This window comes from Hyla sarda, chromosome 12 (genome assembly GCF_029499605.1).
Source record: "Hyla sarda isolate aHylSar1 chromosome 12, aHylSar1.hap1, whole genome shotgun sequence".
Classification (NCBI taxonomy): Eukaryota; Metazoa; Chordata; class Amphibia; order Anura; family Hylidae; genus Hyla; species Hyla sarda.
The window spans coordinates 44948594-44969468 of NC_079200.1; the positions used below are offsets into that span (position 1 = coordinate 44948594).

At 43.4% G+C, this 20875-nt stretch overlaps 1 protein-coding gene across 8 annotated transcripts in view; it reads left to right on the forward strand.

The window, feature by feature from the left end:
* The window catches only part of WNT3 (Wnt family member 3), a 455111-nt gene extending 437275 nt beyond the window's left edge, over window positions 1-17836 (forward strand). For all 8 annotated transcript variants that reach the window (XM_056548708.1, XM_056548710.1, XM_056548711.1 and 5 more), the window contains 4 exons: window positions 7209-7450; window positions 9956-10221; window positions 11711-12194; window positions 17279-17836. In XM_056548708.1, coding sequence (XP_056404683.1) covers window positions 7209-7450; window positions 9956-10221; window positions 11711-12190 — 988 coding nt within the window. In that variant the 3' untranslated portion in view covers window positions 12191-12194; window positions 17279-17836. The remainder of the gene's footprint in view (window positions 1-7208; window positions 7451-9955; window positions 10222-11710; window positions 12195-17278) is intronic.
* The last annotated feature ends 3039 nt before the right edge of the window (window positions 17837-20875 follow it).

The window sequence follows — 20875 nt, forward strand, 5'->3', positions numbered from 1 at the left end:
TTTGAATATAATGAGGAATTGGGGCACAAAGAATATTAAGAAGTTTGAGAAACTTTGCGCTATATAGATAGTGACGTTTTGTTTATATACAAACAGAAAACCCCCTTGAAGTGTCCGAGGAACATGAACCCAGGCAACTGAAAAGGGGAGCTCTATGGAAAGGAAAGTGTATATTCTGTATAGATTTATAATGGGGTCTCTAAGGCTGTGTTCACACAGCAGAATCTCCATAAAGAATCCGGAAGAAAAAGGAAGTAAACATTGTGGTGAATGGAATTTCAGCTGTCCCATTCACATAGGTGATTTTCCAGGCTATGTTCCGCAATTCCGCACAAATTCTGTTCAGCAAAGCTTGCTGAATTGCAGCGGAATGTCTGTGTTCTCTAAACACAGAATTCTGCTTCAGTTCGAAGCCCCCTTGAGTTCAATGGGATTCTGCCGCAGAATTCTACAAAATTTAAAGACGGGACTTAACATTTCGTGGAATGCGGAATTTCTGCTGTGTGAATAGGACAGCGAAATCCTATTGAAGTAAATGGGCAGAAACTTTCGGCGGAATTCTCCCCATCAAATTTCCACCGTGTGAACTTAGCCCCACTGTGGAAAATCCACATTCTGGATTCTGCAAAAACACTGAACCTGTAGGTAGTTTTTGTAGAATTACTCATTGAAGTCAACGGGACTCTGAATTCCGTCTGGAATTTGTGTGTTGAGTGCAAGCAATTCAGCAGAAATTCCACACAAATTCTGCACGAAATCTGCAAAATATCTGCTGCCAGCATGGCACAAAGGGATCTGTGCAGAAGCTCAGGAATTCCACCCTGTGAACATAGCCTCAGGGTGCGTTCACACGCTAGTAGCAAGCAGCGAGTTTTCCGCTGCAGGAAACCCGCTGCGAGTTACGCTACCATTGATTTAAATGAGTCCGCGGACAGTCTACAAATCTGACACTATTGCGGACTGTCTGTGGACCGATTCAAATCAATGGTAGCGTAAATCGCAGCAGGTTTCCTGCAGCGAGAAACCCGCTGCTAGTAATAGCGTGTGAACGCACCCTCAAGCAGTATTTTCCACACAGTGCGCCTCCAGCTGTAGCAAAACTGCGACTCCGGCTGTCCAGGCATGCTGAGAGTCGTAGTTTTGCAAAGGAACACTGGTTGGGAAACACTGCTCTAAAGAGAGTCCACAGAACCAAGAACTCTACTAATCTAGTCTAGGAAAACAGATCGGCCCTCAGATAGGGGGTTAATACCCGAATCATATCAAAAAATCCCAGTGAAGCCCATTTTATTCCATCTGCTTGAAATATTCCATTGTAAATACGTTACAATTCCTAAAGATGTAGCCTAGCTGGTATTGTCATTGCAAAAGAGTTGGCACAATGTGACATCATCATCTGGGCTTTCCCATAAGACTACTACATTATCTTATATCGAGTTCAATAGGAAGAAACAATCTGCAGTAAAATCAATTGTTGTGAATTTCTAAACCATATACTGTATTAGAAAAAAAAAAAAATATATATATATATATATATATATATATATTTTTGCAAATACAGCAGCTACATAATTTAGTGCACATTTTCTAGCAAATTGTTTGCTTTTTAGCGGCAAATCGTATTCATGTGCATTTACCTTTGGAAACAAAACACCATGAAGGGAATGTCATGTGGCACAAGCATGAAAGCCTCTCCCAATGTGTGTTGTGTGAACGAGTCCTTAGAGTTCACAGCAATGTTTCTTTATTTCGTATTTTCTTATCAGTCCATTACCAATGTTAAAGGGAAACTCAGATACATTACATTTGATCCCGTATCCACAGGATGGGGGATAAAGTGTCTAATCGCACGTGGGTGTGGAGGGGGGAAGGGAGTATGATTTGTCTGACCCCCCCAGATCTCCTGCCCAGGTCCCCGACTCTTCTCATGCACCGAGCAACCTCCGCTCCATGCTATATCACTGTCGACCTCTGCACAAAGCTGTGGTCGACATGCCCCCTCCATATATCTCTATAGGAGATACATGATACATGAACGCTGTATCTCCGGCTCTCCCATTGAGATACCATGAGGATGTGTGTCTACCACGGCAGAGAAGAGCGAGAGAAGAGCTGTTGTTCTGTAAACGAAGCTTCAGAACACCCCGGGGCGCAGGCCAAGAGATCATGGGGGGGGGGGGGGGGGGGGGAGGGGGGTTCCCAGTAGTCGGACCCCCCCTGTGATCAGACAGGGGATAAGATATTATGTATCGGAGTTCCCCTTAAGAGCGTATCCAAACAGACTTTTCAGTTGATGGCCTATCCTTGATTGATACCCTGAGAGCTGGGAACTTTATGCCAACCCAATAAAGCCTAAGCATGACTACATGCCACTGCTGCTCCACCTCTATGCCTACTTGCCATGTGCAGAGATTCTATTTGATTATTTTGAAATGCTGTATCAAAGGGATCAAACACTGTTCCCAACAGCTACAAGGTACTGGCTGGTTTTTATAAACCATAAGGCAGCTGATTGGTTTCCTTTAACACAGGTTGTGCCTGGTACTGCATCTGAGCCCCATTCACTTTAATTTTGCCAATTGGTATAGAATGTTTGATACACAGATTCCCACCAATTGGCAAATTAATGTGAATGGGGCCAAGCTGCAGTACCAGGCACAGCCACATGGACAAATGAGGCACTGTGCTTGTGTAAACAATGAAACCCCCCCCCCCCACACACACACACACACACACACACACGCTGCCTGATCAACATTGATGGGCTGTGCTGAAGATGAGTGATCAATGTTGCTGGTCCAATCATTGGGTTAAGAGCTGGCCTACACTCTTTATACAGTGCCCCTCTCATCCAAGAGAACACCAACAGAACACTTGTTTACTCCCCGCACCCAGAGCATATAATACATATATATCTCTGTTAGCTAGATTAAAGTGCTGTTATATCCTGCTATAAGCTGTGAGTCACAGGTGGTATCTTCTCTGATTGTAGTCGTTCACTTTTACTCTTTTTCTATATTCGGCCCAGACCGCCATGACAATTTCTTCCAGCCAAAACTCATCTCTGCAAAACCTGCCAGACAATCATCTTAGGCTTCGCATATTTCCAGCACCCTCTTTACCTTTTCCCAAAACAGTAAGGCTATATTCAGGGCGGAGAGTCTGTCAGCTGTGGCTGATGCCAAAATCCTTTCACGAAATTGTACCGAAAAAATAAACATGATTATTCTTTTAGCAGGTCCAAAGTCTGGAATTTTCCGATATGGAAATTCTGCTGTGTGAACATTGCAGCAAAATCCTATTGAAAATAATAAGAGGGTTTCTGTAAAAAATTCCACTCAAAATTCTGTAGTGTACACATAGCCTAATACTTCCACCATTTGGTGTCACACACAGTAAAGTTAGTAGGTAAGTGGGTTGTTGGAATGGGTAGGTTGGTTGGGGAGGAGGAGGTAGCCCCCTCAGTAGGTAGATAGGTAGATAGGGTTTCCAGTAGATTATTTTCCCCTTAGAAAGCTGCCACCCCTAGTAGGTAGTGTCCCTCTGTATGCTGGTGTCCCTTGTAGAAAGTTTAGTCCAGTAGGTGGGACCCCCTGTAGGTAGGTTGCACCCCTTGTAGGTAGGACCCTTTCTAGGTAGTTTTCCCCCTGTACGTAGGACAGCCCTGAACGCAGTTTGGCTCCTATAGGTAAGACCGAATCCCACTCCCGAAGAAAGGTTGCCCCTGTAGGTAGGACCCCCCCCCCCCACTGTAGATAGGACTCCCTTGAAGGTAGACAACATCTAGTGGCCGCAGGCAGCATCATTCCTGCAGCCTAGAAGAGGTCAAAGTTTAGGATGCTCTAGGACACCTGTGGCAGTGCTAAGCCACAGGTGTCCTGGCGCGTCCGGTCGCCATCTTGCCCACTGGTCTGTGGTGGCCCCACTGGTCGCTTCTCACAGCTCCCCAGCTGGGAACCACCGGTCTAAGCTATACAAAAGCAGTACACACCAAAGACTGTGTTAACAGTGGTTTACTACTACTTCTTCTTCATTCCAGTTTTATACTGTGTATCAATCAATGAAAGCAAGGTCCCATGCCCAGTGCCTGTACAGCAGCGTCTATATAAAGATTTTGTGCTAGCGTAGTGGCCTCTGTGGCTCTGCGGCTGTTGCCAAACTACAACTCCCTTCTACCTGTATAGAGACTGAGCCCGGGACATGCCACATTTGTTTTTCTTTTTTTTTTTCCCAGTACCATCCAACAAAACCTGCATATGAAAGTGAAAGCATATGAGGTACATTCTGATATATGAGGTTCCCATGTACCTGTATAACAGCCCTATTATGGCTCCACTCAAAACAGACACATACATGCAAGATGGGTCAGTTGCCTATGTGGATACATTGTGTCAAGCTGGAGTGTGAAACTCAAGCATGGTCCATTTAAATTTTAAACCTCTGTAAAAAAAAAAAAAGTTAATACTCACTGCAAGCAGAGATCTTAGTATGTGTCAGGGAATTGTAAGAGTAGAAGACATAACTTTTTATTTTAGTGTGGTTACTATATTTACATCACACTGGTTAACCCCTTTTATACACTGAACTTTGTGTGGACTCCTGTTTTAGCTGCACACAGAAAAGCACAAATATGCCAAAGATATTGGTTTCTGAACATTAAAGGGGTACTCCGGTGAAAGGCTTTTTTCTTTTAAATCAACTGGTGGCAGAAAGTTAAACATATTTGTAAATTACTTCTATTAAAAAATCTTAATCCTTCCTGTACTTATTAGCTGCTTAATACTACAGAGGAAATTCTTTTCTTTTTGGAATGCTCTCTGATGACATCACGACCACAGTTCTCTCTGCTGACGTTATTATAATAATAATAAGGCTTTACTTATTGTTGTCCTTAGTGGGATTTGAACCCAAGTCCCCAGCACTGCAAGGCAGTAGTGCTAACCACTGAGCCACCATGCTGCCCTTAGCATACATCTGCTATGCATGGTTGCTAAAATGGACAGAGATGTCAGCAGAGAGCACTGTGCTCGTGATGTCATCAGTGTTCCAAAAAGAAAGGAAATTCCTCTGTAGCATTCAGCAGCTAATAAGTACTGGAAGGATTAAGATTTTTTAATAGAAGTAATTTACAAATATGTTTAACTTTCTACCACCAGTTGATTTAAAGGAAAAAAGGTTTTCCCCGGAGTGCCCCTTTAAGTAGCACCATGTCATAAGCTTTTTTTCCCCCAAGTATCTGCATGGTACAGATACTGCATCCGTTTCATTAAAAGGGGTACTCTGGTGGAAAACAAATATTTTCAAATCAACTGGTGCCAGAAAGTTAAACAGATTTCTAAAATACTTCTAAATAAAAATCGTAATCCTTCCAGTACTTATCATCTGCTGTATGCTGCAGAGGAGGTTGTGTAGTTCTTTCCATTCTGACCAGAAGACTTATTGCTGACACCTCTGTCTGTGTCAGGAACTGTCCAGAGTAAAAATAATTCCCCATAGCAAACCTCTCCTGCTCTGGACAGTTCCTGACATGGACAGAGGTGTCGGCAGAGAGCACTGTGGTCAGACTGGTAAGAACAACTCAACTTCCTGTGGAGCATACAGCAACTGATAAGTACTGGAATGATTAATATTTTTAAATAGAAGTAATTTACAAATCTATAAAACTCTATCACCAGTTAATTTGAAAACATTTTTTTCCCACCAAAAATTGTGGTTTTTTTCCCCTCACCAATATCTTGAATATTGTTGTCAATCTATGAGACATGGCTACAGTGCCGTCCTGGATAGATTGTATCAACCCAAGAAGGATTACCCCAGCTGCATGAAGCAGGATGAGTTACCAATAGGTAATATCCGGGGCATCCTAATCCTTTTTATTGTTAGAGGATTAGGCTGTAGGATGATCAGTATTGTCTAGTGAGGCTCTGTCTGGTGGGATGCACTGAGGATATCGGGGTCTTAAGCCCTTTGTAATGAGGTCTCCCCGAGGAACAGGAGTGGAGGATCGCTTATGCATGTAATATGTCCGGCTATTAGTATCTGAGAATGGGTTGGGGGTACATAAATCCTCAATCTCCAAGCTACATTGTTAGCAGAAGGTTAGATATGGTTCCCATTGTGACTTTATGAGTCTAAGACCAATTGTATTGGATACAAGGCTTATTAAAGCTAGCTAAAGCAGGGAGAATTATGTTTGGACACGAGTATTAGCATAAATAAGATACGAATACCAAGTGAAATCAGGTTCTCAACGTTACTTGTTACATACCTCCACCTCCAAGATGAAGTCCACCATGGAGAGAACTTGTAGCTTGACTGAATACAGAATACATGTCTGGCCTTTGCATTCCTCTACAGTATATAAATGGTACACACCTACTTCTACTAATCCTTCACTTACCCGTGTCTGCACATAAAGATGTCTGCTTAAAATTTTTGGGCAAATTTTGTTGAACTATTAACATCATGATGCATTATTATTTATTATAGAGGAAAGACCCCAGATCAAACCCCTAAGCTCATTCAGACCCCAGGTCTGACACCTTAAACTCATTCATAGCCAACATCAGACTTACTCAGAGCCCAAAACTTGCTTACCCCAAATCAGACTCCTAAAGATCTGGTATGTAAACTAGGAGCCCTATTACATGGGGTGATTATTGGCCATACAGGCTGATATTATCCTGTGTGATAGGGCCAGAGATTTATTTGTGGCTGGTGAATGACAGCAGCGAAGGGCCGCATGAAATATATGGCGTGCCTACACAATTTTTAAGCTGTGTGATAGGCTCTTTACTTAATCTAATAGGGCCCTTATTTAGTGTATATATACTAAATAAACATAAATAGACATGGGGGTCAGCACTACATACTCCAGCACGGGCAATAGTAGTTGCTATGGGGACTTCCTTTTACTCTGAACAGTTCCTAAAATGGACAGATATGTCAGCAGAGAGCACTGTGGTCATGATGTCAGCAGAGTGCTCTGTGTTCCAAAAAGAAAATAATTTCTTCTGTAGTATTCAGCAGCTAATAAGTACTGGAAGGATTAAGATTTTTTTAATAGAAGTCATTTACAAATCTGTTTAACTTTCTATCACTAGTTGATTTAAAAAAAAAAAAAAAAGTTTTCCACCGGAGTACCCCTTTAACCATGACCTGACCCATTCTGCAGACATAAAAATGTTCTCTGACTTTTCCTCCCCTAGGTCCCTAGCTTTGGGGCAGCAGTACAGCTCTCTTGGATCACAGCCGATTCTCTGTGGCTCTATACCTGGTTTGGTTCCTAAGCAAATGCGATTTTGCAGAAATTATATTGAAATTATGCCAAGTGTGGCAGAAGGAGTGAAACTGGGGATCCAAGAATGCCAACATCAATTCAGGGGCAGGAGATGGAACTGTACCACAATTCATGACAGCCTCGCCATCTTTGGACCAGTACTCGATAAAGGTACTATAACTGCATCAGCAAAACTTACTAATGTTATTGTAATGTTAAGCCGCACTAAGGAAATGGTGGTAGAGCATCATATAGTATAAAGACCATATTAAAATACCTAGGACCAAATAAAGCTGATTCCCCCCAACATTTGGCTCTTCAGCCATTGCAGGGCAGCTGTCAGGGCATGAAAGGAGTTGGGATAACCATAGATTGGAGAACACTGAAATGAAGCATCTCAAGGATAAGATCTAGAACAATCCACCATATATCTAAATCCACTGGAAGGCGGTGTTTTGGTGACCCACACCCAGATACTTGGTGAAGTCTTCATATCTGGATCTATAGCAATGTTCACATAAGTTTCTGTAAAAGTGCCAAGAGCCCTTGTAGAGTAAAAGTAGATGCCACTACCTAGGTCCCTTTCAGAGTTATTATTTAGTCCATAATACGATCATACACATAGTAGGATTTCTGTAGAAGAGCCCTCTACCTCACCTGGGTATGTCTCAGATGTCAAGTGGAAGATTGTTCAAATAAACAAAACATGGTGGCAAGTGCCATTGTCTATACATAAGTATTCCACTATTTTATAGGAAAGAATCTCTCTACACTGAAACTGTATGGCTGTGAATTTTGGAGTGTAATTTAAATTTGCCAGAAAAACCCACATGCTACTTTTTCCAGAAGTATTCTTCAGACATGTGTGTTGGAAATGCAGGATGCTCCATTTCTTCCCTGACCGAAATTTAAAGTGTGCTCCAAAGTATTGAAATACGTGTCAGAAATCCAAGGCTGCTATTGGAATTACTGCCATGCATTGCATGGTTGTACGCCAACATTTGCTATAGGGTATTGTAGCACAGTAACAACAAATATACGGCCTAGATCCAAGGAAAAGTAAGTGGAAGCCACTTTAAATATAGTATGGTACACTTCAACAAAGTTTATTTTTCAGTAGGTAGAGATTTAGGTCCAAAAAAGCCCTGTGCAGCAAGTGTGATTTGTTACAGAGATTTCTCTATCTGTTCCATCCATCTGAATGAAACTTTTGGAAATCCGTGTGCTCGATATGAAACAGTCAGCCAGATGAATGGTACCGATTTTCAGATGCAGAACTATCTGACGTATGAACCCACCATGAAGTTGGGTTCACACAGTCTTTTGGCATGTATTTTGGTTATATAAATATGCTCCATAGTTTCAAAATACTCTGAGGCTGCATACTCATCGGGCCATAATAGCATAAGCTGCCCTATAATGAGATCGGTGCCCATGTACAGAGCCAACAGCACTCTCAAGCATCATGCATCGGGCACTGTACGATCGATCACTAAATCATTTGTACGGCAATCGGCCTGCGGCCTGCGGCCTGTGGGAGATGTGCGGGCAACAGCTTTTTAGCAGGTCAAAATGATCAGCCTGAGCACTTCAGTGGTCAGGTTTGTCACCAAGGAGAAAGTTTAGGGCAGGGTATTGAGTTCTCATCCTATATTCAATCTCTACCATCATATCTACCAATAACTCCATGTTTTTAGACATTGAATTGCTGCCACCCCTAGAAATCTAAGACCAGAGACAAGGTTGTCAAAGCAAGTTTATGATTTTAGGTTTTTGTGTATTTTGTATTTTTTTTTGCTCTTCATTTTGCTGATCTTTCAGATGATCCTAACTCCTGACTTTCATGCTTTGCCTGCTCTTAGCTATTTGTGCATCAGAAAATATACAGGGCGCCATCCTAGAGGCAGGGAGATGAGCAAGTTCCCAGAGATGACAAGAGTCCATGCAGGTTCTGCTCTCCCACAGGCTCCCAGCTCAGTAACACTAAGTGAATGAGTGAAATGAGCTTAGTGCAGGATGAAAGGGGTTTAAGCCTCCTCCCCACTGTGAGGCTGAGAGGGGCTCTGAGCCCAGCAGGACTCCAGGACTATTCACACGCCCTTTCACTGCTCCCCCCCAGACAGAAAGGGGGTCTCCATAAGCAGGGGACAGTGCACAGTTTGCACACAGTTGCCTGTTGCTACGAAATGGCAGGGAAATGGCAGTCTGGTCACACGCAGGTCCCAGAGACGTCCATCATTATATCTCTAATACACTGTGACACCAGTTCACAATGGGGAATTGAGTGTCTCAGCAGGTAACTGGCCGCACTGGGAAGAGGAGGGAGAAGTTTTTTCATAAGGGGCTTAATCCCTCCTCTCCATCATACAGAGATCTTTGCACTGTGCCCGTCTGGATTCATTATACACATCTCTGCTGTATCCATGTATATAGCAATGCTATGTCTACATTTTGTGGCTATTCCTCATACTTGGCCATTTATTTCAGTATAGGATGGTATGAAGCTAGTTGGATACTGTCCGTGCAGATGTGAAAAGATTAGATAACCATTATGTGAACAATTCCAACTGTGTTTAGAACTTCCACCAGTGGGCGACCAATTGTTGCTGTAGAGTCTGTAAATCTTCTATAAGGATGCTGTATGTGTTTTCCATTCCTATCCTTTGTCTTCTCCAGCCACTCGGGAGTCCGCCTTTGTTCATGCCATCGCTTCAGCCGGTGTGGCCTTTGCTGTGACCCGCTCTTGTGCTGAAGGCAGCTCCACCATCTGTGGTTGTGATTCCCACCATAAAGGCTCATCGGGAGAGGGATGGAAGTGGGGAGGCTGCAGCGAAGATGCAGACTTTGGGGTCCTGGTGTCTCGGGAGTTTGCAGATGCCAGAGAGAATCGGCCAGATGCCAGATCAGCCATGAATAGGCATAACAACGAGGCGGGACGAGCGGTGAGCAAACAACCCAAAATGTAGGGAGGAGACAAAACATAATGCTTAAAGAAGATGTTTTAATAAAAGCTGAAAATGTTATAAAAATATGAAAAATAAATAACCTGTTAAATCCCCCACCAGTCCTGCAACAAAGACATCATGTCCATCATTCATGTAACCACTGCAGCCAATGACTGGCCTCAGCCTCTAGTGTCATACTGTACATGCCACCATCACCACAAAGGCCAATGATTGGCAGCAGCAGTCATGTGACATGAAGGCATTTATTGCATTTCCAGCTCTTAGCTAATTTTCGGAAACCAGGTTCTCTGTTCTTAAACCAGTAATACTCAAAATTCCTTAAAAGATATGTCCATGTATGCAAACAATAGCGTTTCTTTGTTTCTACAGGAAACAAAATACTGTACCTTTCTAAATAGTCCTAGTTATGAATCAGTGGCGTTTGGGTGTGAGGTGCAGGGTCGATGTTATAACCCAAGGGGCAGATGTTATTAACCCCTTCTTGTCGTGACACCAGGGCGTGGTTTAGCCTTAACCACCCGAAGGTAATACCGCTGGTCTATGACACAGTCTATGCAGTACAGCCAATATCCCAAGGAGGCGACCAGTGACACAGGGGGACCTCACAGGCTTGCTGGGACTTGCAGTAGTTAGACAGACTTTGGTGCAGGCCACGGTGACTAAACAGTAGACTTGACTTGACTGACTTGATGACTGAAAATTAGAGGACTTTGGCTTACTTGCAACTGACAGGTGGCTGCAGACTTTAGGCCTCCAATGCTCCGGACACACACACTGAGACGACTTGACTGCACTGGACCTCAGGAACTAAAAGCATGGAAAGAGAGAGATTGCAGCCCCTCCCCATGTTATATAGGGGGCTGTGCAAGGAGTCCATAGGTCACTTGGGGGGTCATCGGGTCACTAGTGCCTCCTGGGTAACAATCACATGGTATAACAATTAAATAAACAGTACATTATTAATATCACAACTTATACACAGGGGATAATACATAAAGGGGGCCCTGTGGAGATGGAGAGACTCTGCCTGACAGGGTAGGAGAAGTACGGGGAAACACCATCCCGTACTGGGCCACCACAAATCTATCATTGCAGACCTATGTGTCTCTATGGTAACAGAATAACTATCATACTTCCTTCCATCTGCCCATACTTCCTGAAAACTTACCATATATTTATACTTTAGCAACAAGTACAGGACAGGAACAGGAGGTGGGCAGTTTAGCTGTCTGTACTGCAACCATGGAGACGCAGAAGTTTACATAGGAGCTGTACACACAAAATCAGAAGATTTCTATTCACTACTTTTTTTTATTTCTTTAGATTTCCTCTAGTATTCGTTTAGATGCCTTTAAACAAAACAAAATCTTTTTCTCTAATAAATGTGTACGGAATCATATATATCTTTACTGACTCACATTGCCCATTCAGTAAGTATGTTATTTGTCTTTTTCCCTCCTCTTAGACCATCTTGGATCACATGCACCTCAAATGTAAATGTCACGGTCTATCTGGCAGCTGTGAGGTGAAGACTTGCTGGTGGTCCCAGCCAGATTTCCGAGCTATTGGTGATCATCTAAAAGATAAATACGACAGCGCCTCAGAGATGTCGGTGGAGAAACATAGAGAGTCGCGTGGATGGGTGGAGACCCTCAGGGCCAAATATTCACTGTTCAAACCTCCAACCGAAAGGGACCTTGTATACTACGAAACATCCCCGAATTTCTGTGAACCGAACCCAGAGACCGGCTCTTTTGGAACCCGGGGGCGGTCTTGCAATGTGACTTCCCATGGGATAGATGGCTGTGACCTGTTGTGTTGTGGTAGGGGCCACAACACCCGAACAGAAAAGCGCAAGGAGAAATGCCACTGCATTTTCCACTGGTGCTGCTATGTGAGCTGCCAAGAGTGTGTGAGGATCTACGATGTCCACACCTGCAAGTGACAAGGTACTGGTACCATCACCAAACCATGAAAAGACCACTACAAGTAACAGAAAAACATAAATCTCCTTCAATCGTAGACATTGTATGGGGTGAGGAAAACATTGCTGCTTTATTCCAACAACAAAAACTTTGCCACTTTTGTGCTTGGCCATGTCTGGTATTGCATTTCAATTAAAGGACTGTAACACCAGACACAGCCAATAAATACAAGCCCTTTAAAGGGGTACTCCGCCCCTAGACATCTTATCCCCTATCCAAAGGATAGGGGATAAGATGTCAGATCGCCGGGGTCCCGCTGCTGGGGACCCCCGGGATCTACCATGCAGCACCCACCTGTAGAGGCTTCCGGAACTGCTGGAGGTCCTCAGACTGAGTCCATCTCGACCACGGGGACGGAAGATTGTGACGTCGCGACTCCGCCCCCCGTGGTTGAGATGGACTCACGACCTTGTGTCGTGATGACACGACTCCGCCCCTCAATGCAAGTCTATGGGAGGGGGCGTGACAGCTATCACGCTCCCTCCCATTGACTTGCATTGAGGGGCGGGGTGTGACATCACACGGGGGCAGAGTCGTGACGTCACGATCTTCCATCCCTGTGGTCGAGATGGACTCAGCCTGAGGACCTCCAGCGGTTCCGGAAGCCACTACAGGTGGGTGCTGCATGGTAGATCCCGGGGGTCCCCAGCAGCGGGACCTCGGCAATCTGACATCTTATCCCCTATCCTTTGGATAGGGGATAAGATGTCTAGGGGCGGAGTACCCCTTTGAAAGGACCCCAGCAATGTCCTGTACTACAGCCTGATGGGTTATCCGGCAATTTTTGTTTACTTTTCCGGGTTGCCACAATTAAAACAATAATAAACTATGACTTCTTCCTGGTGTCAAGGCCAGTAACATTACACTGCCATTCAGCCTATCACAGGCCGAGTTGGGACATCACTGCGGCCCATGATTAGCTTAGCAGCAGTGTGACATGTCAGGCCTCAAAAGCAGAAAGAAGACTGTGTCAGAGGACGGGAGAACAATTCCAGCAGCATTGGGCTAAGGTAAGTCAAAATTTAATATTTTAATTGCAGCAGCCTGGGCATAAAAGGAAACATAGATATTTTGCCGGATAACCCCCATTAAAGCATAGTGTAAATATGTCTGAATAGATGCCTATTTAAATTTGCAGTAAATGTCTATTCTAACGACTAAATACCAGGTGAGCCTGCTAGAGAGGTTTTTACATGTGAAACTACAGCTCCCAGTATAAACTGATCAATGGGAAGGATATGCCGGGGAGTTGTTTCACCCATTATTACTGCAGACCTCACAAGGGGACATAGGCAGAATGCATTACATTCGGTGACTTCGGAGAATGCATTACATTCGGTGGCTTCGGAGAATGCATTACATTCGGTGGCTTCGGAGAATGCATTACATTCGGTGACTTCGGAGAATGCATTAAACTCGGTGGCTTCGGAGAATGCATTACATTCGGTGGCTTCGGAGAATGCATTACATTCGGTGGCTTCGGAGAATGCATTACATTCGGTGACTTCGGAGAATGCATTACATTCGGTGACTTCGGAGAATGCATTACATTCGGTGGCTTCGGAGAATGCATTACATTCGGTGGCTTCGGAGAATGCATTACATTCGGTGGCTTCGGAGAATGCATTACATTCGGTGGCTTCGGAGAATGCATTACATTCGGTGGCTTCGGAGAATGCATTACATTCGGTGGCTTCGGAGAATGCATTACATTCGGTGGCTTCGGAGAATGCATTACATTCGGTGGCTTCGGAGAATGCATTACATTCCGTGGCTTCGGAGAATGCATTACATTCGGTGGCTTCGGAGAATGCATTACATTCCGTGGCTTCGGAGAATGCATTACATTCCGTGGCTTCGGAGAATGCATTACATTCGGTGGCTTCTGAGAATGCATTACATTCGGTGGCTTCGGAGAATGCATTACATTCGGTGACTTCGGAGAATGCATTACATTCGGTGACTTCGGAGAATGCATTACATTCGGTGACTTTGGAGAATGCATTACATTCGGTGACTTCGGAGAATGCATTACATTCTGTGGCTTCGGAGAATGCATTACATTCGGTGACTTCGGAGAATGCATTACATTCGGTGGCTTCGGAGAATGCATTACATTCGGTGGCTTCGGAGAATGCATTACATTCGGTGACTTCGGAGAATGCATTACATTCGGTGACTTCGGAGAATGCATTACATTCGGTGACTTCGGAGAATGCATTACATTCCGTGGCTTCGGAGAATGCATTACATTCCGTGGCTTTGGAGAATGCATTACATTCCGTGGCTTCGGAGAATGCATTACATTCGGACACTTTTTTCAGCAGTCCTTATCCTTTATACTAAGACAAGATCCTCATAGTGCCACATACTGTACCTCCTAAATACTACGGCTCCACACACACTGTGCCTCCTGAATATACAGATAGCTGTGCCCTCTGAATATACTAGTGGTATACACAGTGTCACCTGGAAATAGTGTTATTTACTAGGCCCTAGAAATGATGTTCACATTGCACGCCTGAAATGAATCCTAATACACACTATGCACTCCTAAGTTACTTTAAGGGTAGGGTCACATGTATCGGATCTGCAGCATATTTTACACAGCAAATCCGCCGATGACCAACCCAGGAATGAGCCCCCTGCCTGTGCCAGTGAGTCCGCTTGTAGCAGCAATCCGGTGCTACGAGAAGACACACAGGGGTCTGCGCAACTGTAGTAAACTGTGCGCGCATGCGCAGTTTACACTCAGACATTACGGTCGCTCCTCTGGGCCCCGAGCTAGGCAGAGTGTGGGCGCGATGTCTGTGAGTAAACTGCACATACGTGCATAGTTTACTGCAGTCACGCAAAGCCCTGTGTGTCTTCTCGTAACAGCGGATTGCTGCTTCGAGTGGACACACCGGCAGGGGCTCATTCCAGGGTCGGTCATTGGCGGATCCGTTACGTGTGACCCTACTCTTAATATATACTGTGTCCAATCCCACCTGCTACGGCAAACATTTTGTCACAGCTTTTAGAGGTACCCCCATGCCATATCATCACCCTCCATGATATTTAAGAGGTTTGAAGGACTGTGCTGGATTTTGCAGGACCCGCTGTATGTTCTGTGGCTGCCCTCTCCTGCAATGACCTTATTACTGCCCACAAGTTTTTTATTGGGTCCCGTGGTATCCCAATTCTGATGCAGGGCTCTACTCTGTACAATATGGCACCTGCAGGAGCCCAGTATGGCAGCACATGGAGGAATCCTCTCCTCCACTCACTCCTCCAAAATTCTGCTGATGTCTGGCTATACTGTTTAAACATATGCATTGCCAACCAACAAGTATACTAGTTAACGTGCCAAAACAAATTTACTAGATAACGTGCCAAAACACCTTTAGTAGCTGTGGGCACAACATGTTTGGCCAACAGCTATCTCTCCTGTCTGGCTCGACAAAACCTTCAAATGTTTTAAATGAGGAAATGGGAGGTAAGCCGCTGCCAGACAGCTCTCTCTGTGGCTTATCTTCCAGAAAACAAAAGAGTCGAAATCCAACATGCAACAACATAAAAAAAAATGCATAACATAAAATAAATATAAAGTTGGACCAACATATATATATATATATATATATATATAGATATATATATATATATATATAATTTCTTCAACTTCAAAGATGTCCTTACCCTTTAAAGCAATTGCAGGCACCATGATAAAAAGTTTGCAATCTGCTCCTAGATTCAGAACTGTCGCTTGATATGACACGGAGCTCTACATTTCCTGCACATACCTGGCTTTGAAATATACTGGAGGAACTATTCAAAACTAAAGGAATTTTTTGTGTATATAAACTGTGCCAGATTAGTTGAACAAGTGGGAAAACATACATTTCAAAAGAATTTTGTCTTGTTTGCACCATGTGCGCTGATTTTTTTTTTTAACGGGGTGTTGTGTCAGAACAAGGGAGAACACTGGGCAAGGTTTAAATTGCACCAAATTTTCTATAAATATATAAATATGTGCCAAAAAAAGTCCTTAACTAAGTTAGGCTGGTTTCACACTATAAAATGTATCCGTTTTAAAGATCCGTTCAATGTCCCGTTATAAAAAACCTTAAAATCCTCCGTTAAACAGCCGTTAGAAAATCCTATTATAGTCTATGGGATTTTTACATTATACGTTTTAACCCGTTAAAGCACGTTATTAATAACAGCCGTTATTTTGTGACAGGCGATAGTAACGGGAGAAATAATGCATGTACTATTTCTTCCATTCATTCTTCTGTCACAAAATAACGTCCTTTATTAATAACAGGCTATAACGGGTTAAAACGTATAATGTAAAAATCCCATAGACTATAATGGGATTTTCTAACAGCCGTTTAATGGCCGATTTTCAGGGTTTTTATAAGGGAACATTGAACGGATCTTTATAACTGACACATTTTATAGTGTGAAAGCAGCCTTATACTTAGCAAGTTTTTGAAGAAGCCCCCCCCCCCCCCCCACTATTGCTAGCCACCTTCTACTATACCTTCAATGGTGGAGCTTTCAGTTATAACTAATACAATATGCAGAACATTCCTTCTAATGACGGCTGCAGGCTATCAGGACTTTATGTTTTGAATCTATGTTTCTGGAGAGCATTTGGAGCTCTGTGTCAGATATATGAAGAAATAAGTCAGCACAGAATTGGTTCTAAATAGAGATGAGCGAACTTACAGTAAATTCGATTCGTCACGAACTTCTCGGCTCGGCAGTTGATGACTTATCCTGCATAAATTAGTTCAGCTTTCCGGTGCTCCGGTGGGCTGGAAAAGGTGGATACAGTCCTAGGAAAGAGTCTCCTAGGACTGTATCCATCTTTTCCAGGCCATGGGAGCGCCTGAAAGCTGAACTAATTTATGCAGGATAAGTCATCAACTGCCGAGCCGAGAAGTTCGTGACGAATCAAATTTACTGTAAATTCGCTCATCTCTAGTTCTAAACACAATATGGTGATAGTAGCTGCCAGACTTGTCCAATAATAATAAGCCATTGTCCTCTTCTGTCCACAGACAGTGTTGGTCATCATGATGAAGACCGTCCATCACAGCGTCACGAGGTTTATAAGATGCACCTGCAGGAATCCTGGACACATGAGAGAACGTACCTGGAGGTAGCTATACCCTCACCGTAAGAAGACTACCGGTGTATTATGTCACCACATGCTCTTTCTGTTCTGGACTTTACAGCAGGCCGCAGTGCTGGCTACATGGGTTATTCTGATAGAGGACAATCAGGTGATGGGGGATAGAAGACCCGATTGGCAGCTGATATATCCAAAACTAAGATTAGTTACATAAAAATGATTACAAGGATAGCAGCTGAGAGGACTTACGGCTAATAGATACTGTACCTCCATATGGCAGAAGGATAGCGCTCCCAGGAGCCGTGTGTCAGCATTTCTCTGTGACAAGACGATGTCAGACTTCCAGCGGTCCAGCCAAAGCTTTCCATCCGCTTCATAGAATTTTATATTCAGAATAATTTTTATAAATCTTATTTATTATACAATGTGTATATATTCTATGCTGCAACTAAGAGTATATATAATATATTATAAATATATATTTGGAAGAAAATACTTGCGTGCGGTGCCAGTGTCATTTTGTACCACCCTCCGAAATTTCCTACTGATGGGATAAGAACATACAGTCATTAATTTTTTGGTTACTTTGTTACGCCTGTCCGTGGTGTTGTAGTATTCACTTGAATGGGATTAAGCTGCGATGCACTATGCTGCCTTTGGAACTTTGTGTGGTTGTACCTCTCTGCTTAGAAGATTTTCAGTTTGAGATTTATTGGGTTAAAATTCCAAAATTTCAATCAAAACGCAGAAACACAATATCGGATAAATTATTTCTTTATTCCAATAATTAACATATTAGGGCTGCAGCTAACGATTATTTTAATAATCGATTACCGTATATACTCGAGTATAAGCCGTCCCGAATATAAGCCGAGGCCCCTAATTTCCCCCCAAAAACCCAGGAAAAGTTATTGACTCGACTATAAGCCTAGGGTGGGAAATACATCATCCCCCCTGTCATCATCCAGACCCCCGTCATCATCCCCCTTCATCATCACCCTATCATCACCACCCTCTTCATCATCACCGCCTTTCAATCCCTTCAGTGGTCTTCAACCTGCGGACCTCCAGATGTTGCAAAACTACAACTTCGAGCATGCCCGGACAGCCATCGGCATGCTGGGAGTTGTAGTTTTGCAACATCTGGAGGTCCGCAGGTTGAAGACTACTGAAAGGGATTGACAGGCGGAGAGTTCACTCGAGTATAAGCCGAGGGGGGCGTTTTCAGTACAATGGCTACATTAAAACAGTTTCTAGGCAATTTTGGACTTATTTATTTTAAGGCTTATTTATTTATTTATTTATTTATTTATTTATTTTGCATTTTGTATACAATAAGGAAGGAAAAGGAAAACTAATTTTTATTGGAGAAGGGGTTTATTTACATTTTAATAAAACTATTTTTTTTGCTTTATACTTTTTATATAGCAATCATTAGATTTGTCTGTACATTCCTGTACACATTAGGGTATATGCAGACTTCAGAGCATGGCACCCTAGTGTCTGTAGTACAGACTTTTTAGTACTAAAGACACTAGGGTGCAATGTTCTACACATACCCCCACGTGTATAGCAGTGTGTGTGTACTACACACACACTGCTATACACATGGAGGTATGTGCAGAGCATTGCACCCTAGTGTCTGTAGAAGACACTAGGGTGCAATTCTCTGCACATACCCCCATTTTTGTAGGAGTGTGCAAAGGCCTGGGTCACTGTGGCAGCATGAGCTGAATAACCTACCGTCGGCAAGTGATTTCCTCATGACCTCATGACTGCCGGCGCCCACACATTCCCTTTGCAACAAATTGGCCGATTATTCGATAACAGGATTCGTCGACAACGAATCCCGGTATCAAATATTATCGATAAAATCGAATAATCCTTGCAGCCCTATAACATAAAATCCACAACACATGTCACTTAAAGGAAAGACACTGAATAGTGCGGGAGGCTGAGAGAGTAAAGAAACCCACACATTCACTGTGGACATAACCAGACCAGAGGAACAAGACTAGGCATGGTATGAGTATACAACAGAAACCAGGAATAGCAGGGGATGAGCAGAAGAACTGAAAGCTAGACAATAAACTGACCAGAAACATAGGACACTGTTTACTAGACTACTAGACTAGACTACTGGCTATCGGTCACACTCCATCATGTGATCAGGATGCTGACCCAGTAGGAAACAGAAACATAATACATGATACTCTAGACCAGAACCAGATGAGTCTAAATAGACTCCAGGATACCAAACAGAAAAATATCAAGAACATCTGCCAAATGAATTATTTATTTATTCACAACAATATGTTAGTAAAGGTGGTTCAAGACAATAATTGTCTTGAACCACCTTTACTAACATATTGTTGTGAATAAATAAATAATTCATTTGGCAGATGTTCTTGATATTTTTATGATATACCTAACATATTTCCTATATTATCTTTGACCAGTAACATCTCTACAAGTTACATCTATGCGCTCTTTGAGGATACCAAATAGGAATTATAACATACTAAGCACAGGTAACACTAGACTAAAACCGGACGAGTCAGAACAGTCTCCAAGATACCAAACAGGAATAATTACATACAGAGCACAGGTAACACTAGACTAACACAGTGTGAACACAGACTAAGCAGAACAGACATACTAATCCTAAAACCGACAGATGTAACAGACTAAAATATACAATAAAAAAGACTATTTAACCATAGCTAAAACTTAGATATATCACAGGATAAATAAAAGGTGCATGCTCAAGCAGACTTGGAAGTGTATTGCACAATAACCAGCACCAAAATGCAGGAGAACTCGGGTTAAAATAGACACACCCGAGATCTCATTGATTCTGAGCATTAAAGGGGTACTCCGGTGCTTCCATATTTTATCCCCCATCCAAAGGATAGGGGACAAGATGCCTGATCGCGAGAGTCCCGCCGCTGGGGACCCCCGGGATCTTGCACACGGCACCCCGTTTGTAATCAGTCCCCAGAGCGTGTTCGCTCCGGGTCTGATTACCGACGACCACAAGGCCGGCGGCGTGTGACGTCACGCCTCCGCCCCCGTGTGACGTCACACTCCACCCCTCAATGCAAGCCAATTGGAGGGGGCGTGATAGCTGTCACATGGGGGCAGGGGCGTGATGTCACACGCCGCCCGCCCTGTGGAGAACACGCTCCGGGGACTGATTACAAATGGGGTGCCGCGTGCAAGATCCCGGGGGTCCCCAGCGGCGGGACTCCCGTGATCAGGCATCTTATCCCTTATCCTTTGGATAGGGGATAAGATATCTAAGCACCAGAGAACCCCTTTAAACATTCCCAATCCAGGGAGAATAGCAAACTGCTCAGAACAAACTAGTGTGTGAATACACACCTAAACAGAAAAATACAGAAACAAATAAATGGACATTACAATATCCATAACCAATCTTTCAGATACAGATTAGTGCTCATCAGCTAAACATAATCCTGACTACTATTTACCTATCATGCAAGATGCCATCTTGTGACGT